General features: G+C 41.5%; 1 protein-coding gene and 1 long non-coding RNA gene across 12 annotated transcripts in view; one reads left to right on the top strand and one right to left on the bottom strand.

Annotated features, from left to right (window-relative positions):
• The window catches only part of RABGAP1L (RAB GTPase activating protein 1 like), a 263,348-nt gene that overhangs the window by 98,441 nt on the left and 137,020 nt on the right, over positions 1–27,887 (bottom strand). For all 9 annotated transcript variants that reach the window (XM_064515591.1, XM_064515588.1, XM_064515592.1 and 6 more), the window contains one exon: positions 7,734–7,847. In XM_064515591.1, the coding sequence (XP_064371661.1) occupies positions 7,734–7,847 (114 nt within the window). The remainder of the gene's footprint in view (positions 1–7,733; positions 7,848–27,887) is intronic.
• On the top strand, positions 5,943–20,022 carry LOC112983695 (uncharacterized). 3 transcript variants are annotated; one of them, XR_003259311.2, is made up of 2 exons: positions 5,943–6,087; positions 16,441–20,022. It is a non-coding gene; the product is annotated as an uncharacterized LOC112983695 (long non-coding RNA). The 3 variants fall into 3 exon arrangements; XR_010390115.1 differs by having other exon boundaries at positions 16,349–20,022; XR_010390116.1 differs by lacking the exon at positions 16,441–20,022 and adding an exon at positions 6,850–9,338.

The following is a 27,887-nucleotide window of genomic DNA, read 5'->3' as shown; positions in this document are numbered from 1 at the left end:
ACTTTCATTTTTCTGTAAAGAAAACTAAGTTGTCAAATTAGTAGGAAATGATCAACCTCTGCGTGGGTTCTCGCTCTTCTGAGAAATATTATTAACACAATAGCTAATAATTTGCTAAGAACAAGAGCAAATTAATCCAAACATGTTTTAAAATAAATGTTGACAAATCGCCACATTGGCGCAAACAAATTTCCTCCAAAACAGACATGGATAAGAAGAAAGATAAAGAAAGCTTCCAGCAGTAAAAAGATAATTCCTGCTGAAATTGTGAAACAGGCAAAAACTGTGGCCAAAGGAGGAAAATAGGGGAAAAAAAAGAAACATCGCCAAAACCCAAACTCTGCGTGTTGAATATAAAAACACCGAGGCAGACCAAGAAACATTCTCCTGAATAACTTCCTAAACACATTAAAACAAGTAATAAATCTACTTTCAAACCCATGCGGAGCAGGAAGCCCGAGTCTCCACTTGGAAAATACATGATTGAGGTGCAACACAGCACGCAAGCTATAGCAGAAAAACCACTCCACTTTTGTGTCTGCTTTACTGCAGAGGAACTGAGGGACGTGGAGCCGTCTCGGCTTGAGCACAGAGCAAGAGACTATGCACTAAAATGAAAAAAGCAAGCACTAGAAGTTTATTAGGAAAAGACCGTATTGGCACCAAATGCTTGAAAGGAAAATAATTATAAACAGGCAAAGCATTAAATGGTCGGTTAAACTAGAAGAATAGATGAGAAATGGGACACTAGCTTTTAAAAAGAGGTGATCCGTGGAACTGCAAATCAGTAAGTACTGGATAAATTCATAGAAAACAAAAAAAGAAGAAAAACGAACAAATCAGCAGACAGATACATAAGATATATATATGAGAAAAATGTCTCAGTAAAAGGAAGTCATTAACAAATCTTTGAAGAAACCAACTATGAAAAAAATCAACTCGTTTGATCTACTTTGATTTTTAAAATTATTCCCACTAAGTCTCTCCCCAAAATCCTATCTTCATCAGCAGCCCTTATCAGACACTTAGACAGTAACTTCATTTCAGCATGAGAATTAAAACAAACTGAAAAATCTTCTGCTAGTAAGTCCAAGCATCATAATCTTGGCAACTAAAGACTATTTTAAATGAAGTCTTTAGAATCTATACAATTTCGATGTATTTGCCCAAAGCAGATAGACTTTTGAAGCTTTATGTATGCTACATTTCCAATTATACTTCTTTAGTGTTAAGTAACGTATGGTACTTGATACAATTTAATTAACCAAAATACCTTCAAAAATAAGGCTGCTGCCTATACCACCATAATATGATATTATCAACATAAGCTCTGAGATAAATAATTTAAGATTTATCCTTTTAAGGATAACTTTCAAATTATTATTTTTTAACGTGCCTTGGGAATCTCCAATTACAATGCTCCAAATAAATAAGATTTTAAATATTCTCTCTAATAAATAGCACTCATTAAAGATTCTTACTTAACCCCTACTTTAACTCATTTTAACTAAATGACAAATTCATCTACAGAACTAAAGCCTCTTTTTAATAGCTAGCTGTCTGCTGGAAGAGATGAAGCACTGTGCACTCATTAGTACAACATCATCAGAAAGCGAATACTTCAGAAGCGACCGTCTCCTCCGAAAAAGCTAAAGGTCTCGAGCAGCCTGCTCACTGGGAGAAGTCAGCGAGAATCCAGAGACGAGCAGAAACTCTTCTTTAAAGAAATTATGGGAGGAAAATCAACTGAGATCATAATCTGCTGTAGCTACGAAATCCAAATAAGTACCATTGCAAGGAGGAATAGAAAGGCTGCTGACTTGAGTTTAAAATCTCAGCTTTGGGATATCTGCAACGACTATGTATGAGGCCCTACTAATTTTAAAAAATGAAGAGTAAGGAGTATACCTCAAATTCCAAAACTGTTTTTCATTTTTTTGCATCCTTGAGAGCATGAAAAAAAATCACTGCTTGTGCTTGCTGAAGGCTCCAGTGTACTTGAAACAGCAAAATGCAAAGCACTAACTAGCAAATATCAGTAACTCAATTACATTAATTACAATTGTATTACAGACTAAACGGAGCTCATAAAGAATACTGCGACAGCATCTGCCTTGTGAAAAGGGCTTGCTCTCGTCTGCCACAGCTTCCCCTCGGGTTTCGCAGCACTGCAGAGGAAAAGGCTCAGGCAGAGCCTCCACAGATCTCAGTCTCCCAGCTGCAGCGACAGTCTCGCTCCTGTCTGGGATAACGTTTTCTGGCACAGGAAGCTCTCGCCGCTCCGCAAGAGCGACAGGTATACTGGTGAGACGCTTATTAACGGTCACGCTAGCTAGCCAGCCACCACGTCCCAGAAGAAAGGAAAATACAGGAGGAATCGGATGTAACTTTTAGGATTATTACAATCCCAATTTGCTCTCATTACTTATTTCTTTGTCACCACCGTAATGATTGACATGATTTAGGGAATACACTCAACGTTTGATACAGAAACTGCTCTACTCTATGCTGGTCCATTTAGTAAAGTTAAAAGACTTCCATCGCATCTGAACAGCATCGTCAGTTGATTCTGAGTTAATTTTCTATTTTCTGTGGGCCGGGTGGTTTCTCATATAATAAATACATGAGTTTCTTCAGTCCTCAGTGTGTCTGTCTCAAGAAAACACCCAAGCTCTGATGTGGACTTCTCATGCTACAAGGTATTTTACGATATGCTTAGTCTCTGAATAAGTGCGGTAATCGCATTATTTAAAGCTCCATACCTAAATTCAGTGCCAGGCTATCAGTCTACGAGTAATGCTGTTCCTATGACTGCAGCATTTTGGCTGTATCACATCCTACAAAACATTCTGCGTTAACTGAAACTGTATTTTTAGCAATTATTTACTCGTTTACAGAGTATCACAGAGAGGCGGCTGCATTGCACACAACAGGCCTCCTGCAGAGCCGCAGGAGCCCGGAGAACGAAGAAATCGCCCCGTTCCTTTCAGGCAGGCCTCCTAACCTAATAACGCTTTTTTTACTCTCTTCCCAGCGCTCAAGATTCACAGTCCTGACCTTTTTACCAGTACAGGCTCAGCAGAAAATCCACACGCAGGAACAGTCCTACTGCTTCCTTGCTGAGCACAGATGCACAGAGAAGGAACCTCATTAATATGTAAATGGCAGAAGACAAGATAACACTACAAATCCTTTGCAAGAGACAAGGCAACAATATTTACTAAAATTGCTCTTCAATGCAGGAGCGCAGAAAATAAACAACTAAAAATAGGTGAAAAATCAGTCTTAACTGATTCTGCTCATGGCCATTGCTTATACTAAAACTGGTAGCAGGCTGCTGTAGCAAAGCAACAGACCTGCCCTTTGACAGACAACTATGCCAAAGCGGGCAAAGGCAGCTGCTTCCGACTGGGAAATTCTAGAGGATGAGAAATGCAGGATATGTGCATCGAGAAAAAGCAATCATTTGAAAAACACAGATGCTGCAAGGAAGTGAAATCGAAAAAGGAGAGGAGAGACAAACAATTTGCAGGGCAGCTTTAAGCAGCGGTTCGGCCACGCTGGAGGATGAGCCAGAGGGTCATCCATCAGACCCAGCTTATTGTGGCATAAAAGCTACTGGCCACAAAAGAGCAACGCGACAAAGATATTGTTCACATTTCAACCACATCATCTACAGCTAAGAAAGCCAAAACCCAATGGTGGATGCCACTCAGTATTAGTTTTGCTAGAAAAACGGTTCATCATTCCCTCTACTCACTTGGATACCACCAGACAGACAGACACTGGGACAACTACTAAATCAAAGTGCTTGGTGTCATGGTAAACCGACTACCGTATCGATGTGCCTCGCAATACAGATGATTCATATCCTTCCACAACGCCTTTTTCACAGAAAAAACACTACAACCAGCTTTGAGTCGCTGAGATAAAATTCAGCTATTTTCACAAAAACAGGGAAGCGCTACATCTATTTCTGTATTTGTCCAACAGGATTATTAACCTAGAGAAACGGACTGATTTCTCCGCAACATATTCCGTTTCTCTTATTAAAGTCACAGTGGCTGTTTGTCAAATAGGAGTTACTTTAATCAGAAAATTAGAGAAAACACATGTCACGTTAAATCGTGCACTGCAGACACTCCAAGCAGTTGAGAGGACTGTTTCTGCCGAGTGCTTTGATTCCCTGAAGCACAGAGCTGTTAACTACATATGTAAGCATGGAAGTAGGTCAGGAGTATTATTCTATTATTCATCGCAACACGGAGAAGGAACTCTTCAACTGTACCTACAATTTTCATAGTATTGAAACAGAAAGGGCCCAAGAAACAGAGGTATTTTCCAAAGGTGTCTGCTCTGTGCAAATCTGCCTCATCCGATGTCCTCAGGTGAAATCGCCAATCTAGAAGCGGGAGCTGCTAGCTCTCTCCTTTCATTGCTCATCACCATTGTCAGCCTTCAAAGTTTATTTTTAGCTACTTTGTCACACAAATGTTCCGCAACGGAAAAAGTTTCAAGCTTTCCCGGTTTCCTGCTGTTCTGCAGCAGAGATGAAGAGAAGGAACTAAAACTGAGGGAGCCGCTGAAGTGAGGCCGTGAGCTTTCGACGGGTTTCCTTTTCATCTGACAGCTCAGATCACCTCTCCTTGCAGCGGGGCATGGAGAAGCTGCTCTCCCGCTTTTTACCCTCCCACTTTAGGACTGACTTTTTCTAACCTTATCCAATAATCCCACTCTTCAAACATCTCGTTTTCATGTCAGAAGAAGAGCGTGAACACCCAGCACCTCTGTCAAAAGCTATGCTGCTGACAGAAAGCTGTCACAACGTTATTTCCAACGCAGATTTTTTCCCAATGAAATAACAAGCTTATAAACAAATTAACCAGTTTGGAACAATCTTTCTTTCTCAAGGCCCAGTTAGCCATGGACAGATCATTAGCAGACCCTAGCCACGGCCGTTTAGGAAAACAGCACAAGGCCGGAGGAAAAGGGCTGCCTGGAAAGCTACACAAAAGCTAAGTCTGATCTCCACCCTGGCAAGTAGTAGAAACCATCAAGTATGAAATCAGTAAACTCCGGAATAATACCCTGTGGAAGTTTCAGCACGGCTGTTGTGCAGGGAAGCAATGCTCCACAAACCCTTCTCTGAAGGGGCACATAAAAAAAAAAAAAAAAAAAAAAAAAAAGAGAGAGAGAGAAAGATCCAGTCCATACAGTCTACTCAGATTTTTTAAAAACCTTGCACAAGATCTCCGTGCAAAGACTTTTAAGGAAACTAAGCCACCACAGGAGAAGGTCCTTTTATGCATTCAAATAATTTAGTAAAAGATAGGAAACAAAAAGTAGGAATAAACAGTCAGTTTTCATCCACAAAATGAGAGTGAAGTTGCTCCCAGAATCTCACAGAAAGACATGCTGGGGCTGGTACTGTTCAAAATATTCACAAGTCCTGCACAAATCACACAAAAATAGCAAGGTAACAAAGTCTGCTGATGATGCAAAGCTGTTCAGAGTAGTAATCAAAAGCTGACTGCAAAGATGTTATGCGGGACCTTTTCATATCAAGAGGAAGTGTCAAAATGGCAGAGGTGATTCAATTGCTGATAAATATAAAATACTTTGTGGGAAAAGCAGTCTTAACCTTGCGATCCGCAGTGGTACGTTGTGATCTAGATCCTTCAAGAAACGTGAGGATGAGAGGTCCGAGATCTGCAGGTCCTTTCTCTGCAGAAGGAGAGGCCCTGAGAGTGAGGAGAGCTCTCAGCTTTGGAAAACACATGGAATACTTCACCTTTACTACAGAAAACTCAGGAAGAACTGAAATCTCTGCCTCTCTCAGGCTGCCTGCTAGAGAGAAAATTCCTCTAAGTCATTTCTAGTCAAACCAGATTCACCACTTTATCTTCTTCTCTTTATTAAACAACATTGACTGAACTGCTTGAGTCTCTCATTTAAAGTACGCTCTCAAATCCTTGAACCATTGTCATGGAACTTCTGCAAATTCTTTCCAGGTTAGAAATCATCGTCTTGCATTCTGGACACAGGCATCAAAATCAAGAGCAGCTGCGGCCGCTGTAAAATACTCAGGTACTCAAGCCATTTTACTCCTACATCAGATTCATCTATTTATACATCCTCTTGCCCTTTTTATTATTTACTGTTCCTCCTTCTCTGCGTCACCTATAAATCTTTATCACAAATTAATGTTTTTGTTTTCTTTTAAGTGACTAATATAAGTGCACCAAATAAACAAGTGAGCTTGTTTATTTTATGACACCGTGTTTAAAATACATTTATTCAATGCTGATAATCAGAGATCTTCTGGCTAACCACCTTTTAATTCTTTAATGTGCAGTTTGTTCATGTTCTAACCTGTCTAGCATTTACAATTTTTGTGTGGCATCAGACTAAATGATCTACAGAATTTTGACAAAATTACTTTCACCAGCCAAACCTGTATTTTCTTTTTTTTTTTTAATTAGCTTGTCAAAATCTATTTTCAATAAACCCATAGGCATTCATTATAATATATTTCTCACATTTAATCCTTGATAAAGCTGAATGCCATTCCATCATTTTTCACTTAACTGATATCAAACTGACAAGCCAACAATTACCTGCATTGTCCTAGTTATTCTTGTTAAAGATTGACACAAGAACGGTTTTCTCATAGCCCTTGAGAACACCTTTAGTGTTCCAAGATTAGTGTGAAATCAATATAATTGGTCCAAAGTCCTTTCTGCTCCTTTATTTATTTATTTTCTAATGTGAACTACCTAGGACAATGAATTCGAACATGTCTAACCAAAGCAGCTATATTTAACAGCTGCCCAATTATTGTTTGAATAGGAGACTGTATAACCACAGCACATATGTGGAGACTAGGAATATGTATCAACATGCCCCAAAGGCAGGACACTGTTTACTGAACTCTTCTGGCCTCCTTGCTTGTTATTGACAACTCCATCTCACAGACATCTGTCTGTTAATCAGCTGGAGGAGGAAAGAGAGTAATAAGGAAAAGGAAGAGAAGCGGAAATGGCTTTGTCCAAGGCACTCATGTATTCTACATGTTAAAAAAAAAAAAAAAGAGGATGATGGCCAAAGCCACAAACAAAACCTACAGCTGCCCACAGTGGAACCCCGTATCTGGCTGCAACGTTCCTCCCGGCTCCCTGCTTAGCAACATGCCTGTCTGCATAACCCAGCCGACTCTGCTCCCTTAGTACCTCAGCTCCCCCACCTGCAAATTGGAAAAAATTATAGATATTTCTTCATCAGAGGTGATTTGAGAACTATGATTGGAAAGTTACACACCGATATTGTGAACAGATCAGCTAATCTGTTCTCTAGGTAATTATCTCACGGAGGGTCTTCCTTAACCTCACGGCAGAGTGGCTCTGGGAGCTGCTTTTCCTCTGAAGCCTCTACCAGCAGAGCAAGTTCAGCAGCTCCACACACCTACCGAAACAGACCTTTGACATCAAACCCCTCCGTCAGTAAAGCTAACCTGAATACTTCTGATAGGCATCTTAGGAGATATGAAAAATGGGAAGTTACAAAAACTGCTTCAGTATATTTAGTACTGCAGAAACACTACAGTCTTCATGCACAATCTAAATAAAGCCTTAAAATCCTACTGAGTAGTGTTTTGAATCAGAACAGGTTTACCAGGGGAAAATACAGTCACAGAAAAATATGGAAGACTTTAAAATTCAGAGTACTGACTGTACCTTACAGATTTTGTATAGAGATTCCTGACCGTCTCCTTCTGTATCTTTGAAATAATCATGTGCTGGAAACGTACGATGAATATCTCTGGTAATGACACTCTCTTGAGCAGAATCCTGTAAAAAGGAGAAAAAAAATCCAAAAGTATTAGCCCGGAAACAGTATAATTAAACACACAGAATACAAAATTCTACGTGCAGTCAACATGGATACATTAGATAACTGCTTTACTGACTCATCCTCCAAAAATGCATGTGAGAAGAAACAGAGAAACCTCTAGTCTCAACTGCAGTAATAATTTGACTGCTTAACAAGAGCAACGTGGCATGTTCTCTGTCCTTCAGGCTCACAGTCCAACTTTAAAACTCATGGGAAATGAGTGGCTATTTAATCACAGTTGCTTTTTTCCTACAGAACATATGCTTACTGTATTTCTCTGGAAGTAAAAAAAGAAAAGAAAATTAGACTCTTTCTCATAACCTCAGAGGTACCAATTTTGAACACATATCAATCTACCAGAAAAACAGTGTTGATTACAAATTAGAACTATTGCTTGGAAATGTTCAAAGTTTACCACTGAGTGGTCCTTAAAGGAACAAAAATAGAAGAAAAAAAAAAAGGCGTTATGCTGTCAGAGAAATCCCAGGTCTCTCCTTGCTACCACAGCGTCTCCAACTCAATGACGCTGGCACATCGACTAGCAAGCAGAGGTGAGCTCAGGTGCCTAACCAGGGGTGTGGAAAGCCTCGGAGAAGCGCTGAGGTACCCTTGCCTGGCAAGCGGCTGCTACTGCAGAAGCATTCAAGTCTCCTCTAAGTGCTGCATCACCTCTGCAAGCTCCATGTGGACGATCTGCATATCCAAAGACACTTAAAATGACACTAGATGCCAATATTTAAGCAACTGAACTGTTCCCTAGACATCCCTAGCTCTGTACATAAGGAAGAAGCTGCTTAGAATACTGTATTTTTATAAAAAGATTGGAAACAGTTGCAAGCAGACCTGGGAAATTCTCCTCTGTGCATCAGGAGTGGTAACCCTGTCAGGGTTACATCTACAAAGACAACACAATTTTCTTCAGGTTACAATTACTCTCAGTGTGAGACAGTATCTTTAGGTTGGTAAATGTCAAACACTGCTTTTCTCTATTACTTTTGTAATCCTAAAGGAAAAAACAACAGAATTCTCACGTGTGACTTAAACCAGAAAATAAATCTTCTATAACTCCTTTTGCCTTGAAAACAAAGCATACCTATTTGTCACAGAGAAGCTTCCAAACCCTCAGACTGCAGAGTTCATAACCCAGCACCATCCATTAAAAAAAAAAAATCTTTGAACACGCTGGAGTCAGCTACCAGGGAATCCCCCACGTTTAGGTGGTTTCTTGTTCTTGTTCATGTTCATGTTTGCTTCGAATCTTTACCATGAACATACCATTAACAGTGTCCTAATTTCCAGTTGCTTTGCCTTTGCTAAGGAAAGGAAGCGTGCCAAGGGAAGGAAAGCTTGCAAAGAGAGTGATCTTTTTTTTTTTTTTTTTTTTTTTTTTTTTTTTTAATCAGACTACCTGGCACTGATGGGGAAAATAAACATGCTTTTGTGCTGAATCCTTTCATCAGGTTCCCATCACAATTTTCAGGATATCTAAGCATCATGTAACTATTAACAACCAAAACTAACCACACAGTGTAAACAGCATGCAGCAAAACAAAGACTAAAAACCTAAATAATGAGCGGTTCGCTAACCCGACTTCTCTAATGAGCATTTTCATTTACATGGCTTTCAAACACACGGGAAGCTAAATAACTACAGCGTTCCTCTCTTAGACTGATCTAACAATTTTGTTACGTATCATGAAATGCCTTCAATGCAATTTAAGATCTAGGGCTAGAATACAGCTACTGAGTCCATTTAAAAATCTGCTAAGTTTCTGACACCAACTGATAAAACCAGGGGAAGCAGGAATTCAGGTCAGCCATGACTGTAGCTATCAAACTTCTGGACTCATATTGCAGACGACAGTTTAGTGACCTCATGTCAACACTCCACAAAGTCAGCCTGAAAACACAACTACATTAGAAATACTTCAGGAAGAACAACCTGGCATCACAGACATTTTACACAGCTCTAAACCCTTGACTTCTACAACATCGCTGTAAAACTTCAGGAGAACTATTACCATACACACAGAGAGACAATTTTGGAAGAATATGCAAGGATTTACAGGCTTCATCCTATAGGTAGAACTTCTCAGGAAAAATAGCAAGGCCTAAGTCCTAGTAATAATTAAACTTGCCTTTTAATAATATTAGTAGGCATCAGATTGCATTGCTCTTGTCTTTGTTCCTTAGCTGGGAAAAACAGCAAGAGGTATCTGGGAAAAATCCGTCCCAGTCTGAATGAGAGGGCTGTACGCTCACGATTGCGGTACGTGCTGCAGAGGCACGTGCCATACTGGCCAGTATGGGAAGGATGAAAAAGAAAGGAACTTAAATACAAACAAGCAAAACAATAATATTAGAGTACAGACTTTCAAAACTGTGCTGTGATGTTGAACCCTACAATGTATTTGCAATATACTATCCAAAACACCCTTTTGCAAGTGCTACAACTTTGATCAATCTCACGAATGCTGTTACAAAACCTTTTCTTTCTCTAATTTTAAGTGGTTCTAAAAAATACCTGAAACATTTAAGCTTTGCGGTGTAAATAGTGAATAAAGACTGCAGTGAAACCTGTCATAAAAAATGTGAGTGAAAAATAATCAGTACTTTGTTTCAGGACCCTTTTCTTACGTTCAGCACACAACTCGCTTTCTCATACGCTTTCATCTTTCTCTAAGTCAGATTTCTCAAATCAGTATTACCATTTCTCCTATCAGTTCTTCAGCACAAATTTGAAAAGAACTAAACATTTTAAAGAAAGTTAGAGAAAGGCCACCATGGCCAGTGCATAGATGTTTTTTCCTATCAAGAAGAGAGGTTATGTCTTTTTTGTCTTTTTTTTTTTTTTTACCTTTGAGTACAGCATATAATTGAGCGCGCAAAAGTTTACAAGGTAGATGTCCAAGGTAAGACCAAAACATGTTTCTATGTAAAGGCCTAAGGGCAAATTCACTGTCTCTAAGTAAAAAGGAGTCAGAAGTGGAGTGTTCTTTCAGCATTATGAAGAATACATGTTTCTAAAAAACTAGAGAAAAACAATTAAATGACACCACAAAAAAATCAAGGCTAAAAAGTATGAGAACAAACTTATTCCAAAAAGACAACATTCATCTGAAATACAATAAACTCATGCTCTAACAGAAACAATAAATGAGTCTAGAGTGAAGATCAGCGTACAGCTACATTGTAAAATGTATGAAAAATATTTTGGTTAAGTTTCTACCTTTTTCCAAAATTTGTTTATAGCTCTGTTCCCAGGAGCATCACATCAGATGAGTTACAGTTATTCAAATACAAGTTTTCAGAAGATTTTTATTCTTCTAAAAGTCATGATTAGTTAACGATTAATGAAAAAAGACAACAGAAGGACCTAGTCACAACCTGGCTAGGATGTGGGCATAGGATGTCAGAAGGTGGACTCTGTTGGGCTTTCAAATACAGAAAATTACGTTAAAAGAAATGTTAAGGGAAATTAAGGCTATGCAGGCACTCAAGAATTATAGGGAAACCTCTGCGCATGCACATTATGAACTATTTTTTAATTAGGAACATTTCACACACACACCAAAAAAGACCTGTGCTCATTTATTGTCCTGAACGTACCCACTCTGGAGATGAATTAGGGTTATGCAGTCGAAGAGACTCCTATAAGCAGTGCCTTGCTCCCTTTGCTGCAAGAACTGGAAGATAAGCATGGTATGAAGCAGAAGAGTGCAGCAGAAGAAAAGAAAATCTCATGGGCTACATCATCTCAGTGCTGTCCCTTAAGACACAGATCCTCTCCTTGCCTCTGCCCAGAAGTTCCCATGTGAAAACAGGCAAGTCTCTTAAATAAAAAATTTCCTAAGTGGTCAGCCGAGTGTCTTTTATTATATACCTGCCTCTATTGCAGCCCTGCACTTAATATGGAGAAATGCAGAATTCCTTACAGTTGCAACTAAAGGAAGCTGGAGTTTTGCTTTGGGAGTTTTATGTGAACACTGCTAAAAAAAATAAAATCAATCAGGTCACAGGTGTTTCAAACTTGGCCCTCAAACTTAGCAGTACTTCTGACCTCAATCTCCTTGTGCTCCATTTCCCTGGTTAATAATAATTCCTCTTCTCAGTAGGGTGTTATGAAAATCAATTAACATCTGAAGCACTGAAATACTGTAGTGATGAGTCCTGCAGAAATGCCAAAGAGGAAAATAATAACTTCATCCTCAAATCCTGGTCTGAATACTACATAGTAAGGCATGAGGCCACACAGCAAAAAATAATACGGAAAAAAAAGCCCTACTCATTAGAAAACCGCTACTCATTCTGTACACAGCAAGGCAGGGACGCCGTAAAGAAGAAACCAAAACCCCAGGACTGTGTGTCATTAAAACTGTATCATTATGCATAAGGGTAGGCAATTTTCGTACTGAACTTCTTAACTTCCCAAGGCTTATCTCGGTAATCTTATTAAAGTTCTCTAAAGTTTGGCTTTACCATAGATATGTTACAAGCAAAAGCAAAAACAGGATTTGTATATGCCTGACAGCACCGAACTATCTGACTGGACGTGCTTACATGGTCTCTGTCTGGTGAGGTTCAAACAGCTGATTTTTCATCAAATGGCCTTGCCTGTGCTTCATCCCTTCACTACCAAAAAAATACCCGATTTCAGATTCCCAGAGAAAGCGAGGGGAAAAAAAAATCAAGACCAGTTTTCAGCACCCAAAAATGTCATGCACTGGAAATCTAGTGTGTCATGTTCCTTCAGGATTAGATATTGCAATTTTTCTATATATTCGATAGGAAGCGAGCTGCTGGGCCACCACCGGCGCTCACCACTTCCCTTTCGATAGAGACGGACACGGGCGGGTTGGTCTGTCCGGTCAGTCCGAGCAGAAGGGCTGCGCAGCCACGGTCTCTCCTATGATGTGGAAAAGCACCAGCTGCTGAGGGTGGGAGTCAGAGGTACCCTCAATAAATCCATGCTTCTTAATCCTGAAAAGGCTGCGAATTTAAATATTGGCTTCTCAAGTGGACATTACTAGATATTATGACATTGTTTTAGGATGCTAAGCAGTTTTCTGAAAAAAATTTTTTTTTTTTATGTTTTCCTTATTTTGTTCCTTGAAGCTCTTTGTGTTCCTACATAGCTCCACACTCACAACTAAGACACGTGGCTTTACTGAAATGGAAATATGAGTAATAATAACCTTAAATTCTCTAGAAGGCAATTACAAATAGGCAGTGAACATGAAATGCACAAAATAGATGAGGTCAGGCAGAAGGGGTTTGGAAGGAGCTGCGTAACCGGCTGGTAGCTCGGCCCCGGCTCTTACCGTGGTCCTGCCAAACTCTTGCCTCCAAGGAAACCTGTCGCCACGTTGTGCCAGCATATGTACTCGCACATCATCAACCCCTCTCCTCCCATCGCCTTCCACCCGCATTATAACCCTCAGAGCAGATGTGTGATCCAGCACAGTATCCCAGGTCTCCCTACCAACCAGTATCTGAAATAAAATCAATAGCTCTTCCTTTTACAAATCCTGAATACAAATTGCTGGGCCCATGCTCAGTTCTGCAGCGTTTTTGTAATACATACCTTGTAGTGTGGTTCGGCTCTTTTCTATAAATAGCTTTTCTCTCAATCATCATCAGCTTTTATTCAGCTGAGAGCATATAATACTCAAAGAGTACTAATTAACAGGAAAACAGAAACAGAAAAAAACAGAGAGGATTACTCTTGAGAGGTTTTTTTTTTTTTTAGCAGTTACATATCAAGACATTTAAAGTGAAAATAGTGTTTAAGCTGGTTCAGTAAATACACTGATGAACTGAACTTTGCAAATTCTGCCTCATCATCAGCTGTGTTTATTGCTGCTTGGGCAAAACTGGTTTCTCCAGCCAGGAGGATACCGCAGTTTTGTTGGATGTAGGGCCAAACCAATAGCTCAGATCTGAGCAGCCCTGTGCGGCTGGCAGGTGAAGCCTACATCTAAATTTAGGGTCAGAGTCCCTCCTCTCTTACCAGCATAATACTCTGGATTACTAACAGGGCTCTGCACGAGGAACTAGACATCTCCTCTCACCACACGAGCTCCCATTCTTCTCAGTCTGTTTTTGACTCGTGGCGGGCAGCTGTTCATGCCCCAGATTTTGAGGAACTCCCAAGGTAGGATCCTCAGGAAAGCATCTACTACAGTAGAAATCCATGCCAACACAAAATTATCCATCACTTCTAAATACCCAATTCTCTAATTATTGTATAGCTTGCAGGCAGGAACACCAATCCTTTTAGACACACTACAACTGGAATTGGACTGGTGAGCTAGGCATTACATAATCTATGATCACTATTGCTATTTATATGATTCTCAAGGATATCTGCAATGAGGTTAATCTTGAAACACCACCACTGTATTCCTTGCAATGTTTAAATCAATCTTAAAACCACCCGGGAGCAGGAGAAGACCTGATGAGGTCAAACTGATCGGGCGCCCAGCATGAGTGTTCTTAACCTTCCCAAAATCTGGGGCTGATCATCTTTAGTTATGAGATGCTGGACAAGATAGACTCGGACCTGCAGAACACAACTCCTCCGAGATTCTTAAAGACTGCACAGAATAGAAAAGTAATGCTACAATAACAGTTACTGATATAAATATTACTCTATATGTGGCCATAAAGAAGGAAGTGACATTGTAGCATTCACACAGGAAAGGCAGAAAGAGCTCAGATCTTAACAGAATTGAGCCATCAATCAACAACAGACCAGATGACATTTTTCTGTAAAAATTCACAGTAATATTGGATCAGATACGAAACAATGAATTCTGTATACACTCTCTCATTCTCAAAAACAAAGAATACCTATGACCTTTACTATCTTTATGTTTTATTTTTCTTCTCCTTCTCTGCACACCCTCCTTCCCTTGTATACTACTGATGCATAATTTATTGCCCTTCCTTTGTCATACTCCTTCCAAAAGTTGTTCTCAAAAGAAAAATGCTGCCCGTGCTACTGCGCAAGATGGTCAACCTTTGAATGCCCTAGATCAATATTTTGCCATTGGCACGGTACGCTGTGAATTCAGAGTTATCCTTAAACACTTCTTTTGAAAGCTTCCTAATTTCTCACGAGAGATAAGGAGCACTGTACACCAGCAGATGATTCTGCTTCTCGCATACGATGTATGGTTTGCATGAAGAGCCATGTGCATCTATTTGTAGATATAACAGCATTTCAATTTCAATTTTATTGTATTTTAGGCTTTAGTTGGGTCACACAAGCTTTAGCAAATGTGATATCTAACTTTCTTTTACTGAGGATTGAAGAGAATTTTGGTAGCAATGGATTTTGCCTTAGGTTTGTTCTCGTTGTTTCTAATAGCTATTACTTGGAAAAGCTGGTCTCTGTAGAGGTCATGAAAATATTGTAGACCAAGTAAAAGACATGTTATCCAATTTATTCACCAACGCTCTTTTTTTTTTTTTTTTTTTGCAGAAATTAGTATAGGCACTACCTAATGACACAAGCAAAAATATAATTCATAGATTTATCCATTTAGCAAGTCAATTTTTTTCAAGCTCCTTCTGGCTTGCTAGTTTTTAGATATGGTATTTGATCATGTCTCCTCTGTTAGAGACATGTATGTATTTGTAAAAGATTAGAAAACCTCTTGTGGTTAAACCATAACTGGAAATTCAAATATTTCTGACTCTATCACCAACTCATTGGGTAAATTCTGCAAGCACATTAGACCTGCTCCTGACAAACAATACTTAACTTCATTATTATCAGATGGATGTGAAAAACTAACGTGAAACTGCAGAAAATGGCAAAGGTAGCGTATTTGATTCCTTGACTCCGATGTATCTACTTTAATTGCTGGTGCTATAAAAGTAATTCAATTTTTATTAAGTGCCTTCAAATCTTCATCACAAGAAGCATAAACTCCCCCCCACACAGTTACTGCTTAAAAAGACATCTTTATTTTTAAAATAAACTTTGTAAATAGAAGTAGAACTTAAAAAATTAGCTTACTGCAGTGTCACCACCTAACTACCTATCTAGCCAGTGTCTCTTTGTCATGCTTTTACAAATTCTGAAAATAAACCTACTTTTGGAAATCAAAAGATGAGATGATCACTGTAACTGCTCTATTTAAGGCTTCAAGAAAGTGCTGCCCTCCAGAGAGTTGGCTGATTTTTCATTTACAAGCAGAGTGACTTCTGCTCTGCGAAACAATCCTACCAAAATTCAGAGCTACACAGGTGCCTCCTAATGCATCCTAACCATCAGCATCTGTATGGCTTGCTGCCAGCAAAACATTAATATAAAAAGAAAATGCTGTAATATCAAGTAAGTTTATCTGGTTTGTTTTCACGGTTTCTGAGTGCTAACAAGGAAGAGGTGTCTTGAAGCACTACACAAATGACGATTTGCCAAAACATTTATTTTAAAATGTTTCTTAAGCTTGCAGTTGTTGAAGCGTGCCTATTATTCCTTGAAAAAGGAAACATCTGTCCCTAACTTTCCTGAACTATGGCCTTCTTCCAATAACGCAGACAGAAATACTTCAGCAAGATCTTCGGTCAACTGCAACGTTTCCAATAAGTAAAAGCACCCATTCAGTCGCTCCCAGATCCTCTCCCTGATGGCAGCTGCATAATTCAAGCAATCATTTGATATCTCCAATGCATTTATATCAGTATTTGCCGTGACAACATTGCTTTCACATCTCCTTTACTGGGAAGGGGCCCTGTTATTCTGAAGCACGTACTTTTTGAACCACTCCTCTTCCAGATCCATTAAGATCAACAACCCTGTCAGAGATTAGAAAAGGATCAGCAAATTCCAAAGACGACGCAATGACAGGAATAGAAGACACGAAAAAAACTGTACAAAGGGAACAACGATTCAGAGTCCATCTTCTCCATGTAAGGAACCCCCAGACCGGCGGTTGTGTTGACTTGACGGCGCTACCCATCCCTCAGCACTGACAGCGGACTAGAAGACGGAAGACCATGGCTCTTTCGGTTGCTGGGAGTATAACGTCAACATCATTTTTCAACTTGATCTTAAGTTGTCCTCGCTCCCCCCTCAGGAGACGGTGCCTTGCGGAAGATGCAGGCTGCTCAGATGGCTGCGGGAAAGGATGGGAGCACGAGCGCATGGTTTTCGTCCCTGGCTCTGCCAGACCCCGTCTGATGTCTGCGTATGCACCATAGCGCATATTAATGCCTGCGTATCAAGCCCCTCGTCTGTGAGCCTCAAGTGGTAACATCCACAAATAAGCAATTAACGTATGTCAAGCGTTTTTATTCCTAAAACTGACACCATTGTGGAGGTGGTAGAGCATTGTACTGATGACAAAAGTTACATAACGCTCCTATGTCATTGCACATAAGGTTTTATTCCACTCTGTTTGTTGCTGGTTCTTTTAAGAGAAATTTATGAGAAACTATTCGCCGACAATTTGGACACCACTCGGTGCATATTTCCTCACCGGACCTTGTGCAGTCTCTGAGACAGCTGCAGACAGCCGCCGAAACCGCGGTCCCCCAGGTCCCTGCGGAGCGAGCGCTGCCCGCGCGGGCAGCAGGGCCGGGGAAGGCAGCCCTGGCGTTTGCTGCGAGCCGCGGCCCAGCCACGAGCCACTTAGAGATGCCGACACGGGGGGCTCCGGTGCTCCCGTGCGTCCCTCACGTCTGCCCCCAGCCAGGAGGAGGGGGAACGCAGCGCGAAGGGGCCGTGGCCTCCCATCAGCGGGAAAACGCTGCTTTCCCAGCCCATCCGGGGCAAGGCATAACCACGGGACACATGAAAGCAGCTACTTTCCTCAGCAGGAGACTGCACTGAACCCAGTTCAATATAAGCCCTCTGGCATGGAAGGAAAAAAAAAGATAAAATAATAAGAAACCACAAAAAAATTTAATCCTTTCATTAAAAGGATATTACTGAAAAAGCGCCAGGAGACAGCGCTTGCTTTTAAAGCAAGAGTGCTCCATGCATTTAAACTCACGGCTCAGTCAGGTTACTCTGTTATGTTAATGTCTGTATCAAAAGCCAGAAGCTATGTAACAGCTAAGTACAGCTAAATTAATAAGCATTTCAAAAACAAACAAACTAAAATAACCCAGCTGGACTGAAGTCAAAGGTATTCTCTTAAAATACATTGCAAGGGTCACCAACAATTAAATATAATTTTATAATTTGGAGGATTTGTTTACAGTGTTACTCGACCATTATAGCCGACACAAAGAAAATCATTCTCCCATTTTTACAGATAAGGTTGTTTGTATAAACACGTTAATTGCCACGCACAGACTCCTACTCCGAGGCCTGCCAAAAGGCAAAACCCGCCTGGCAAAACCTCATCACGTGCCACTGAGGAGGGCCCAAACCTCCACGCTGCACTGCCCCAGCCTGCAGGAAGGGCCTGGCCACCTCCCGCGGCTCGCAGGGCGGCCGGGACGGCTGTCAGAGCAGACCGCCTCGCTAGCCGGCCCTGCCGGCGAGGACAAGGACAAACAAAGCTGTCTCATGGGAAACGGGCAGCCCGTAGCAGGGTTTGACACGCTGCCGGTAAATGAAAATGGAAAACCAGAAAAGTAAATTGACTCAGTAACTTCCCTATCGCCACATCCTTTTCACCTCCAAGAGCATCTTGAAAAAAAAAAGAATATATATATATATTTATTTGGTGGTAGGCAGAAAAAACAAAAACCAGGCTTCCCGTAAGCAGGTATGCCGGCAAACGGAGGAGACCCGAGCTGCCTCGCGCAGGGCTCAGCAGGTCCAGCTGCACGGGAGCATCTTCGGCAATCCCGGGGCTCCCCAAAGCTGCCAAGGAAATGACTCTTCGTAAAGCAGGGAAGAGGAAGGCCCCTGCTCTGCGCAAAGGCCTCCCCCGGAGCTGCGCGAGGGCAAGCACGTTTCTGCTGCACAGCACAGGGTGACTCTCAGGGACGAGGTCACAGCGATGGGGTAACCTTGGCTTAGTGTTTCTTCCTTTATTTGTCTCCTCTTGGCTTTCCGGACGAAACAGCTCACGTCCCATTTGTTACTTCACTATACGTGTGTTTGCCCAAGGTGAGGAAAAGGTTCCGACCTGCGGCTAAGCGCTGACCTCGACTGCTTCACGAACGGACTACTTCAATAACGAAACGGGGAAAAATCCCAGCAGACTCGCGCTGCGCAAGAGCCGCTGGAGCGGAGAGAAGCGCAGGGAGGAGGAAGAGCTGAAGCGTGGGACAAGGAAAGGGAACAAGAGGGAAGGGCCCGAAAGGAAGGCAAGGAGAGAAGGTGGAACAGCGAGGACTGTGAAGACACGGTGGGAAATAAACCAAGATGAATGATGGGAGATAAAAGAGAAGCACCAGATTGATTGTATTTAGTCCTGACTGACTCATAAAAGGAAGTAATAAATCAAATATCGTATATTCATTTACATCAATGAAAATCAATTTGAAAGACAATCCAAATTAGTTTCATACTACCCGGGCTACAGCAGCCTACAAAATCTAGCTAGAGCTATCAGATAAATGAAAAGGTCTCTTCCTTTTTGAATATTATAAATATATACAAGAGTTTTCAAAAAAATTCTACTGTTTCAACTCCTACAATATGCAGTTGATGTAGATTAAATTTAAACTTCTCAGAGTTGCTTATCCGCTTTGGGCTAATTTAAGCGGATATTGCTTTTTTGGATGCGACTGCTCATTTCTTGCACTTAATTATCACAGCAAGCAAGACTGAAGAAAACATTGCATACACTGCAGTACTCTTTAATCTGGATACTTACAGATACTATTGAAAGAAGAACATAGATCGAAAATGCTCAGTCTTGTTTTCCTTATCGTTTTCCTCCTGACAAGCGTTACCGTATCTTGCATTCTGGTTCACCGCTGCATTTCTTAACAGTCCCTTTCAGATCTCACACGGTTATAACGAGTGATTCCCCACCTATTTGACCATGGTTCACCTACACTTAGTTTATGGTGTTTCAATAGTGTATTTGGCACTTTCGCCACCATGAACTGTCATTAAGTTGTAAATCAACTGAAATATTATTAATTGAAAAATCTATTTTAAAATGTATAACAGTGCATCAGAGAATACTGCAAATAAAGATATCCTCTTACTAATTCTGAATCTACCTTTCTGTAAGATCACATATCCATTTATACATCCATTGCCACCCATATTTACATAACACATATTTCTATGTCATCACACAATATTTCTATTTTTTCTGTTTTCAGAGGGTGTTTCTTCTGGAAGACTTAGAAGCTTTCTAGGTGTCTGTGGGTTTACAGATCAATAGCCTGCATTACTTCAGAGCACTTGGCTCATAAAGATGAGATCCAATCAAGTTTGGGATTGTTCAAGTCGCAAAGTTTAATCCAGAAGGTCAAAAGCAATTTTCAGTTTTGCTTTAAAACAGAATACCAGACAGTTTTACAAGAATGACTGTATCACCGCTTCCAAGGAGCGCGGAACGTGTTCAGAGAACTAAGTAAGTCCCAAAGAGCATTAAATGGTACTCTTTTTCTTTTTTTCTCTCTTTTCCCAACTGCAAAGTAAGGACAAAACTATTTTTAAAACGTTATTCTTACTGTCGACAAGTGTAAACAAGTTAATCACATCAAAAAAGAAGTACCAACAAACAGGATAGCTGGCATCCTCCCCTTAAAATAGGATGTGTAATTAAATGTACACACAAAAGGCAAACAGCTCCAAGCAAGTTAATGTACCATATTCGCAAAATCTGCAGTTTTCAAACATAGATTACTGCAGAACGGCTACACGTTTTGCGGCAAGTGCCTCCACTTCGCGTCCCACAAACCGGGCCGAGCAGTCTAGCTCTGGGGTGGAAGATGCTCTCTCCTCTGTGCAGGAGCCCCATATTTTATACCGCCTTATTGAAATCTTCATGTGCTTTCGGGGCACGTTAGCTAGCGGGGGACAGCACTATAAGGTACACCCTTGATACGGATTTTTGCATTAAAAAACCTCCCCAAACCACTTTATTTCTGTGATCCAAAAGGCAAGCTGACCTGATCTACCAAGTCACCTAAGGGACCGTATTCTTACAAAAAACCAGAATAACTTATCTCAATTGGGGGAACAGAAGTTGACCAGTTTAGTAAGTGGGGCACAAGCAATGTTGAATCTCACCAGCACCTTCACATTCTCGAGATCAAGACCAAAAGCTAAATTTGCTGTTATAGAAAAGCAGGTTGCAGATTCTCAGGAAGAGACTAAGCAGAGAAAAACAGATTAACATCTGTCTATATAAACGTCTGTCAAGCCACGATATAAAAGATGGAAAACACCAAAAATATTATCTAAAACCAGACCTCATTCTAAACAGAATATGGTACAAAGTTTTCCATTAAGTATCAGCAGCTTTTTCTGCAAAGAATCAGTAACTGTAAACACAGATTGCTATTTATAGGCAAAACAGAGACGTGTGTCCAGGAAACACCTGGAGTCCCTCATTCTTTGCCTCTGCATAGCACTCTTCTACGTGACAACTACCATTTTTCCAAGTTTTCGCTAAATGGGAAGATATTTTACCTACACGGTTTGCAAAAATATTCTACTTTAATCCTAATTTCTTGCAAAACTATTAGAAAACTAGGGTAACCTGTTAATAATGAAAATTTAAATAAGGAAATTGCAAAACAGTAGATGTCTCAGACTAGGGACAGCTCAGAATAGGGAGCTATTTACTTAATAGATAATGCTAGCTTTAATACTGAAAAAGCTTTTATCTAGCTTTTAAACCCCATTAAGTCTCTCTTCACATTGTTTATCTTGAAAATACATAGTGTGACAGTGGCTTAATCAACAGTGAACTACATTAAAGTTCATAGCCCAGTATTTCTAGTTCAGCCTCATTTTTTCCATCAGAAAAAGGACAAATCATAGAAGTTCAGCCTGAAGACAGATTTAAAAATCACTTTTACTGCTTTCCTCTGGCAAAATTTGCAGTTTCCAAAGAAAGCAGTGACAAAATGACAAAAACGTTCTAGCCAATCTGAGAGCCAGGGTCAATTACAAATTTAAAAAATGAAGATTAAATGACATTGAAAAAAAAGCGTGGAGAAGGTAGGGTTCCAGGTGTAAAACCCCAAGGCTCTGTCAATGCTGTATGTAACACTGGGCTGATCAAAATTGTTAATTTACCTTCTAAGACTTCATATACTCTGCAGTGTAAACAGTTCATCACAAGCCGTGCCAGCTGGTGGGAAGGGAAGAAAAGGCCATGCCATGCATTTCAGACTACTGCTTTCAGCCTCAAAGATGACTCCAACCCAGAACAGGTTGGGCAGCGTTTCCACCTTCCCTCTGGCGGATGATGAAGGCGGCAGGTATTAGGTTGTGGCTGATGCCATACACAAACATTGCAGGTTCCAAATGTCCAGGAGACGTGTTAATTCAGCCTATTTCCCAGCTGTCCTAAGGACGTCCCTTCCTCCATCAAGCACATGTTGGGTACGGCGACAAAGAACCTGCATCATGCTACAGCTCTGAACCAAACCTTTCATTTATAGGATAAAGGCATGTAATTTGGTAGCTCAGATTGTCCCTCATACTCAGGCCCACCATAAAACTAATTAGTCCACATTTTAGAGTGTAATTACGTCTGTAAGGAGACACTATTATTCTTTGCAATGAAAATAAATAAGCTAGTCATCACCGAAAAAGTCAGAGGGGACATTACCCTAACAAACTATTTCCTTTTCAGAGAATAGAATATTTATTAAAGTAGACTTTTTTAGTTTGAAACACAGAGCATCTTGTAATTCTTCCTAATCTACCTCTCCTCCTGCTAAGTGTATGTCCTTTAATGTATGAAAATAAAATAAAATACTAACATACAAAATACTAACTTAGAAGGAATATTTGTCTTTCCATTTGCAATTCACACAATAGCATATCATTCTTAGTCATCCTAGATATGTCATGTATTGCAGCTTCAGAGAAAAAATATACATAATGCATAAAACTTCAAACAAAACAGCTTTTCCTTTGGATTGTTTTTCCCAGTGCACCACTCTAAGAAAGCAATATAAACCACTACAAAAGGGCAATACATTAAATTTGCAGAGAGGTCTTTCATTTGTCTTTGAAATTATTCATTACGAACAAATGCTCCAAGTGCAGACCTCATCAATAATTGACAGCGTGATAGGAGGAAACTTTCCAGAGAAAAAACAGTATGGACAGCTCTGAGGAACAGTAAGGAAGAAAATGCTCACAAACTACAGTATTATGGGGCAAAATAATATTCCAGCGATCAATGACACTGCAACGACCACAGTAGTAAACCAGACACACTGTTTACGGGTCATAAAGGACCATATTCATGAAACACAAAACTCTAATAAAGGATGCAAAAATGATACATCTGAAGTACATGAAACACACAGTTTAAATTCAGACTCAAGTGCACTATTCTCACAGCATTTGCAAACTAAATGTACTTTTCAAAGATGTTTTTCACACTGCATTTATGTTGGATTACTTCGAAACACATCGATGATGTTGTGGACACGTTCTTCTTCTTGGACATATTTCGCTTACTATTTTTTGCACAACTAGCTGCTGGAGAGGGAAGGAGAGCACCTCCTGCAAAAGCAGCGGCCAGGGTAACAGCCTGACTGCCCGCGCCTGCGTGGCACCTACCACCCCTCAGTCCAAAGGGGAAGGGAAGAAGCCAAGTAAGGGATTTATTCCAGCCAGCCAAAATAAAATGGAAGTAAGGGTGGCCGTGTTCTCCGAATCAAGGAATAACACTCACAAATCTTACTGGAAGACCCAATCGCACATGCCGTTTTAAGGAGCTCGTAGCACTACGGCACAAATGCAAGTCACAAATTCAAGCCACTAAAGATATTGCTTTGGTGCTATTTTTACTCTTTGCCAGAAAAAATACGAAATTTTTTTCAAGACTTCAAGGACTTGAACGAAAATGCTGTGTGTGTTTAACATTCAGGAAAAGTAATTTTTCATTTATAAGATAAAATTGCTATCATGGAAAACTGTGCATGTCCAGCACACACGGCCAGTCAGAAGAACTAGGATCAATACTCATATAAGTGCTTTTTATATTTTATAATGCATTTCTCACATGAAGGTTTTACAATTTAAAACTGCTTTTGTGAGGCCAAGCCACAGCGATGTACCCTTACAGGGAACGCCATGCCCGTGCGACCCGGCACGGCTGCCGCAGCTCTGCACCCAGGCCGGCTCCGGACGGCCAGCCGCAAAGCAGGGAGGCAGGAAGGGCCGCCGGGGCCGCCCCAGCAACAGCCACCTTAAGCTGCCACGGAGCAGCCTATGTAGCCATTTGCAAAATAAAAGAAGTCATTTCGGCCACAGAACATTTCATTTAGGACAAAGCTTAAAGCTCTTGTCCAACTGCCACAGCGAGCAGGAACGCATCAAGCGGGAGAAGCTGCTTCCTCACGCGAGGACGCAAGCAGAACTTGCGCTGATTTAGTACTAAACTTGGCACAGAACCTCTCAGATTTCTTTTAACCATCCTATAAGTGGCAACATACTGCTGTATTTCTCAATTTTGAAAATACACTGAAGCCAACAAACTTGAGGCTTTAAAAAAAAAAGGAAATGGTAACCATTCAGGCACCTAAGATCAAAACTTGGCCCAAAGATGCTGCTGCAAGTTAACTGAAGCCAAAAATAAAAAGCTCAGCTACAAAGAAATGGAGCCCAGCCAAGTTAATTTTGTACGAAACCATGCAAAATAAGAAGGCAATACACCATGAGAGAGCTGGATTTCAGATCTTGCCTCGTCCCTGTGAAAGACGTACGGTCCTGACAGCCCAGATGGCACCAACTCAGTCCTAATCAAAACTAATGAAATTGAACTCGATACACAACCTGTTAATGAGCAGAACGAATTTTGGTTTTCCCAGCCAGTTGCGAGCGATCACGCAGCAACGAGATCATTAAGGCAGCACATAAATGCACAGGGTACCACGACAGAGGTAGCATTTTGTGAACACCGGAGAAAGCTGGGATTGCAGGCGGCTTTCCTGGCCCAAAATGAAGTTTAACTGTTATCACCTACTACTTGTGTTCGAAGGAGGAACTCTTGCTCGGCGTTGTTGATTGAAAAGAAACTTTGCAAGTCAACACACTTAAAAAAATAATAAATCCACTCATGAGCATGTAAATTCACATATTATACATACCCAGCTAAAAATCACAGTAACGAGACGGAGGACGTTGCGCTCATTCATCGGGTCAAAACCACCAGCGCGGGGCTCCACTCCCTCCAAAACTAAAAGCATGCATTTTTGTTGGTTTGCCTTAAATTCTTTTAAAAGTACAAACTATCTTGCGACACACAATGTTAACAACTCCCAGAACGCCAGAATTAGCACCCGGCTCGCAGGCAAAAGGAAAGGCAACGGCAGAAGCGCACAGGTCCCTCTGCCCGCACCGGCTGCCCGCCCAAAGCCTGGACTTCCAGCGCTGCAGGCTGCTCCTTGCCCAGGTTTAACTCCTCCGGGGCAAGCGAGGGTTTACAACGCTTTGGCTGTTCACGGCTACAAAAGCAAACTTCACCTGGACATGCCCAGGTTTGACACCGAGAAAATAACGTTTCACTCGATTCGGTTTTGGAAAACAAAATTCCTTAGGATGAAAACAGTAACATGAATCATCTTAAAAATCCTGCCCTCCCGCATTCCTTCCGTGCGGGGCAGCGAGGGGAGGGGCGCAGCAGAAGGGGTACTGGTAACGCAGCAGCAGCACCCCTGCGAGCACTTCCATTAAGTATTTTCCCAACCATACACTGTGTCTGGCGGTGGAAATTCAGGGTGCCCGAGTTGCCATGGCAGCAGAAGCGCCACAGAGCAAGAAACTCGCCGGAGCGACGCCTGCGTGGGGACGGTCTGCGGGGGGCCTGGCGGGGCGGGAGCCACGGGGGGAGAGAAACAGCTTCCACCGCCTCTAACACGCACAGATCAGCGCGAGCTGCTGCTTTCATTGCCAGGGTGGCTTCTGAGGAAGGCGAATTCGGACTTTTCCCTCCCGTTTTCTCCTCGGCCCCCTAATAGCTGCGAACAGCCCTGGCAGACTATTTCGGCAGCGCCCGCCTCGGGCAGACTGGCTGCGGCTATAAATAGGCGCTCCTGCCATCTGCCAGCCTATTCCGGCGCTGCCGGCGCCGCGCTCGCCCTTCCCTCCGCGCGGCCCACGGCGCCGCGACGCGCCAGCGCAAGACGGAGGTAACGAGGTGAGGGACAACAAGGGTATCGCGGTAATTAACGCCTGCGCCGGCACTCCTCGCGACGCGCAACTCAGGCGAAGGCGCAGAGAATCTCAAAAGCGTGACTGCTAAGGGCGGGTGTCCTCCGCGGGCACTCTCCTCGCCGTAACGCCGTCCGCGCCTTCGGCGTCCTAGACATTAGTAATAGATAAACCTCAAATATCAACCACAGTAGCCGCAAATCACCCCGTTAGGGAGCCAACCCCAGCTTTCCGAATGAGCCAGCAGCAGGAGTCCGGAGCAAGCAAGGGGAGAGGCCTGGCTGCGGCCGCCGCCGCCTCCAGCGCGGTCCCTCCTTCCGGCGCCCTTACACACTCGCCAGGGACCGATTCTGGCACTGCTGTTTCAAGACACAAAAATGACAACGAGGAACCTTGTTTTCAGTATAATTCGGGTTTTCAGAAGTAAACCAAAGCCGACTTGCTCTGCTAAGCCTGCAGTGCAGCATCACCCAGGCGCCACCCATCACGGAGGACCCCACGCCCGCTCCGAGCACCCGCTACCACAGTGGCTGCTAAACATGCGAGTGCACCATAAAACAAATTGCAGCGAAGCTGACAACGAAATCACCCTCTGGCACTGCCAAATAATGTAGTTAATTTGGGAAGGAAGATGAGGTATTTGATTTTTCTTTATAGACAATTCAGCAATGTCTTTCATATATGTATAAATCCATGCTTTGTAGAGTTTGAGTAGATCAAATCAATGTTTTTGCTTTGTTTTGAAACACATTAGGTTTTCTTTGAGGAAATTTATCATATTCCACATATTTGGTCCCCTAACATTCATAATTCTGTGAAAAAGCAGCCCTCATTTATCTACTTTTCTAGGTACACATTTTATATAGGAGATCAAGGGAAGTGATTAACAGCAATGATCATAAGTCACAACAGAGGAAATTTTGGCTGAACATAAGGAAAAAGCTTTTCATGGTGACAGCAGCGCAGCCCTGGAAGAGGCTGCCCCGCGAGCTCCTGCAATCCCTGCCGATTTCCAAAATCTCATTAGAAAAAGCACTGAGCAACCTAGCTTCATCTTGCAGCTAGCCCTGCTTTGAGCCCTCCAAAGGTCCCCCCCTCCCCGTCTACGTTCCTCTATGATTCGGTAGTTATAAAATCTCAAAGTCATTTGGGTTGAAAACGTTCTCCCAACCCAACTTTGGGTTGCTTGCTGGTACTTCCTTTAATATGTAAACTCTTACTTTTTTTAAAATCATTTTTACAAAAAAGTTGTAAACCTAAACCGTAACTCCTTAAGGCTTTTTGTTAAAAAAAAAAAAATAAAGTGATAACTTTGTTTTGTTTACTGTAACAAGATCTTTGAAGAATTAAGTAATTCCATAGCCTGTCTATGTGTCTCCTGCATCACTCAAACCCACTTTTTAAGTGTTTAGACATTAAATGAAGCAACAAAATCGTTCCTAAAATTTTCCTAAAAAATCATACTAACATATCACGCTACAGTAATGCACTGTAAGCTTGACTTAGCCTGCAGACTTCCAGCTTTTTGGAATCCCTCTAGTACTAAAGAAAACATGTATTTCCACTCTCTATAAAACCTAACAGATGCAGAATGTTACTGGGAATTGGATCTTCAGAGCTGTCCACACTGAGAATTAAGTGCCAGTAAGCCACAGTGAATTGACAGCACACTAGCTACTCTGTACAGCAACTGCTCAGTCAGAGTGGCACTAGCAGGACT

The sequence above is a fragment of the Dromaius novaehollandiae genome, chromosome 8 (genome assembly GCF_036370855.1).
Source record: "Dromaius novaehollandiae isolate bDroNov1 chromosome 8, bDroNov1.hap1, whole genome shotgun sequence".
Classification (NCBI taxonomy): Eukaryota; Metazoa; Chordata; class Aves; order Casuariiformes; family Dromaiidae; genus Dromaius; species Dromaius novaehollandiae.
The sequence above is the reverse complement of the archived record's forward strand: the minus strand, read 5'-3'. Positions and strand labels throughout refer to the sequence as shown.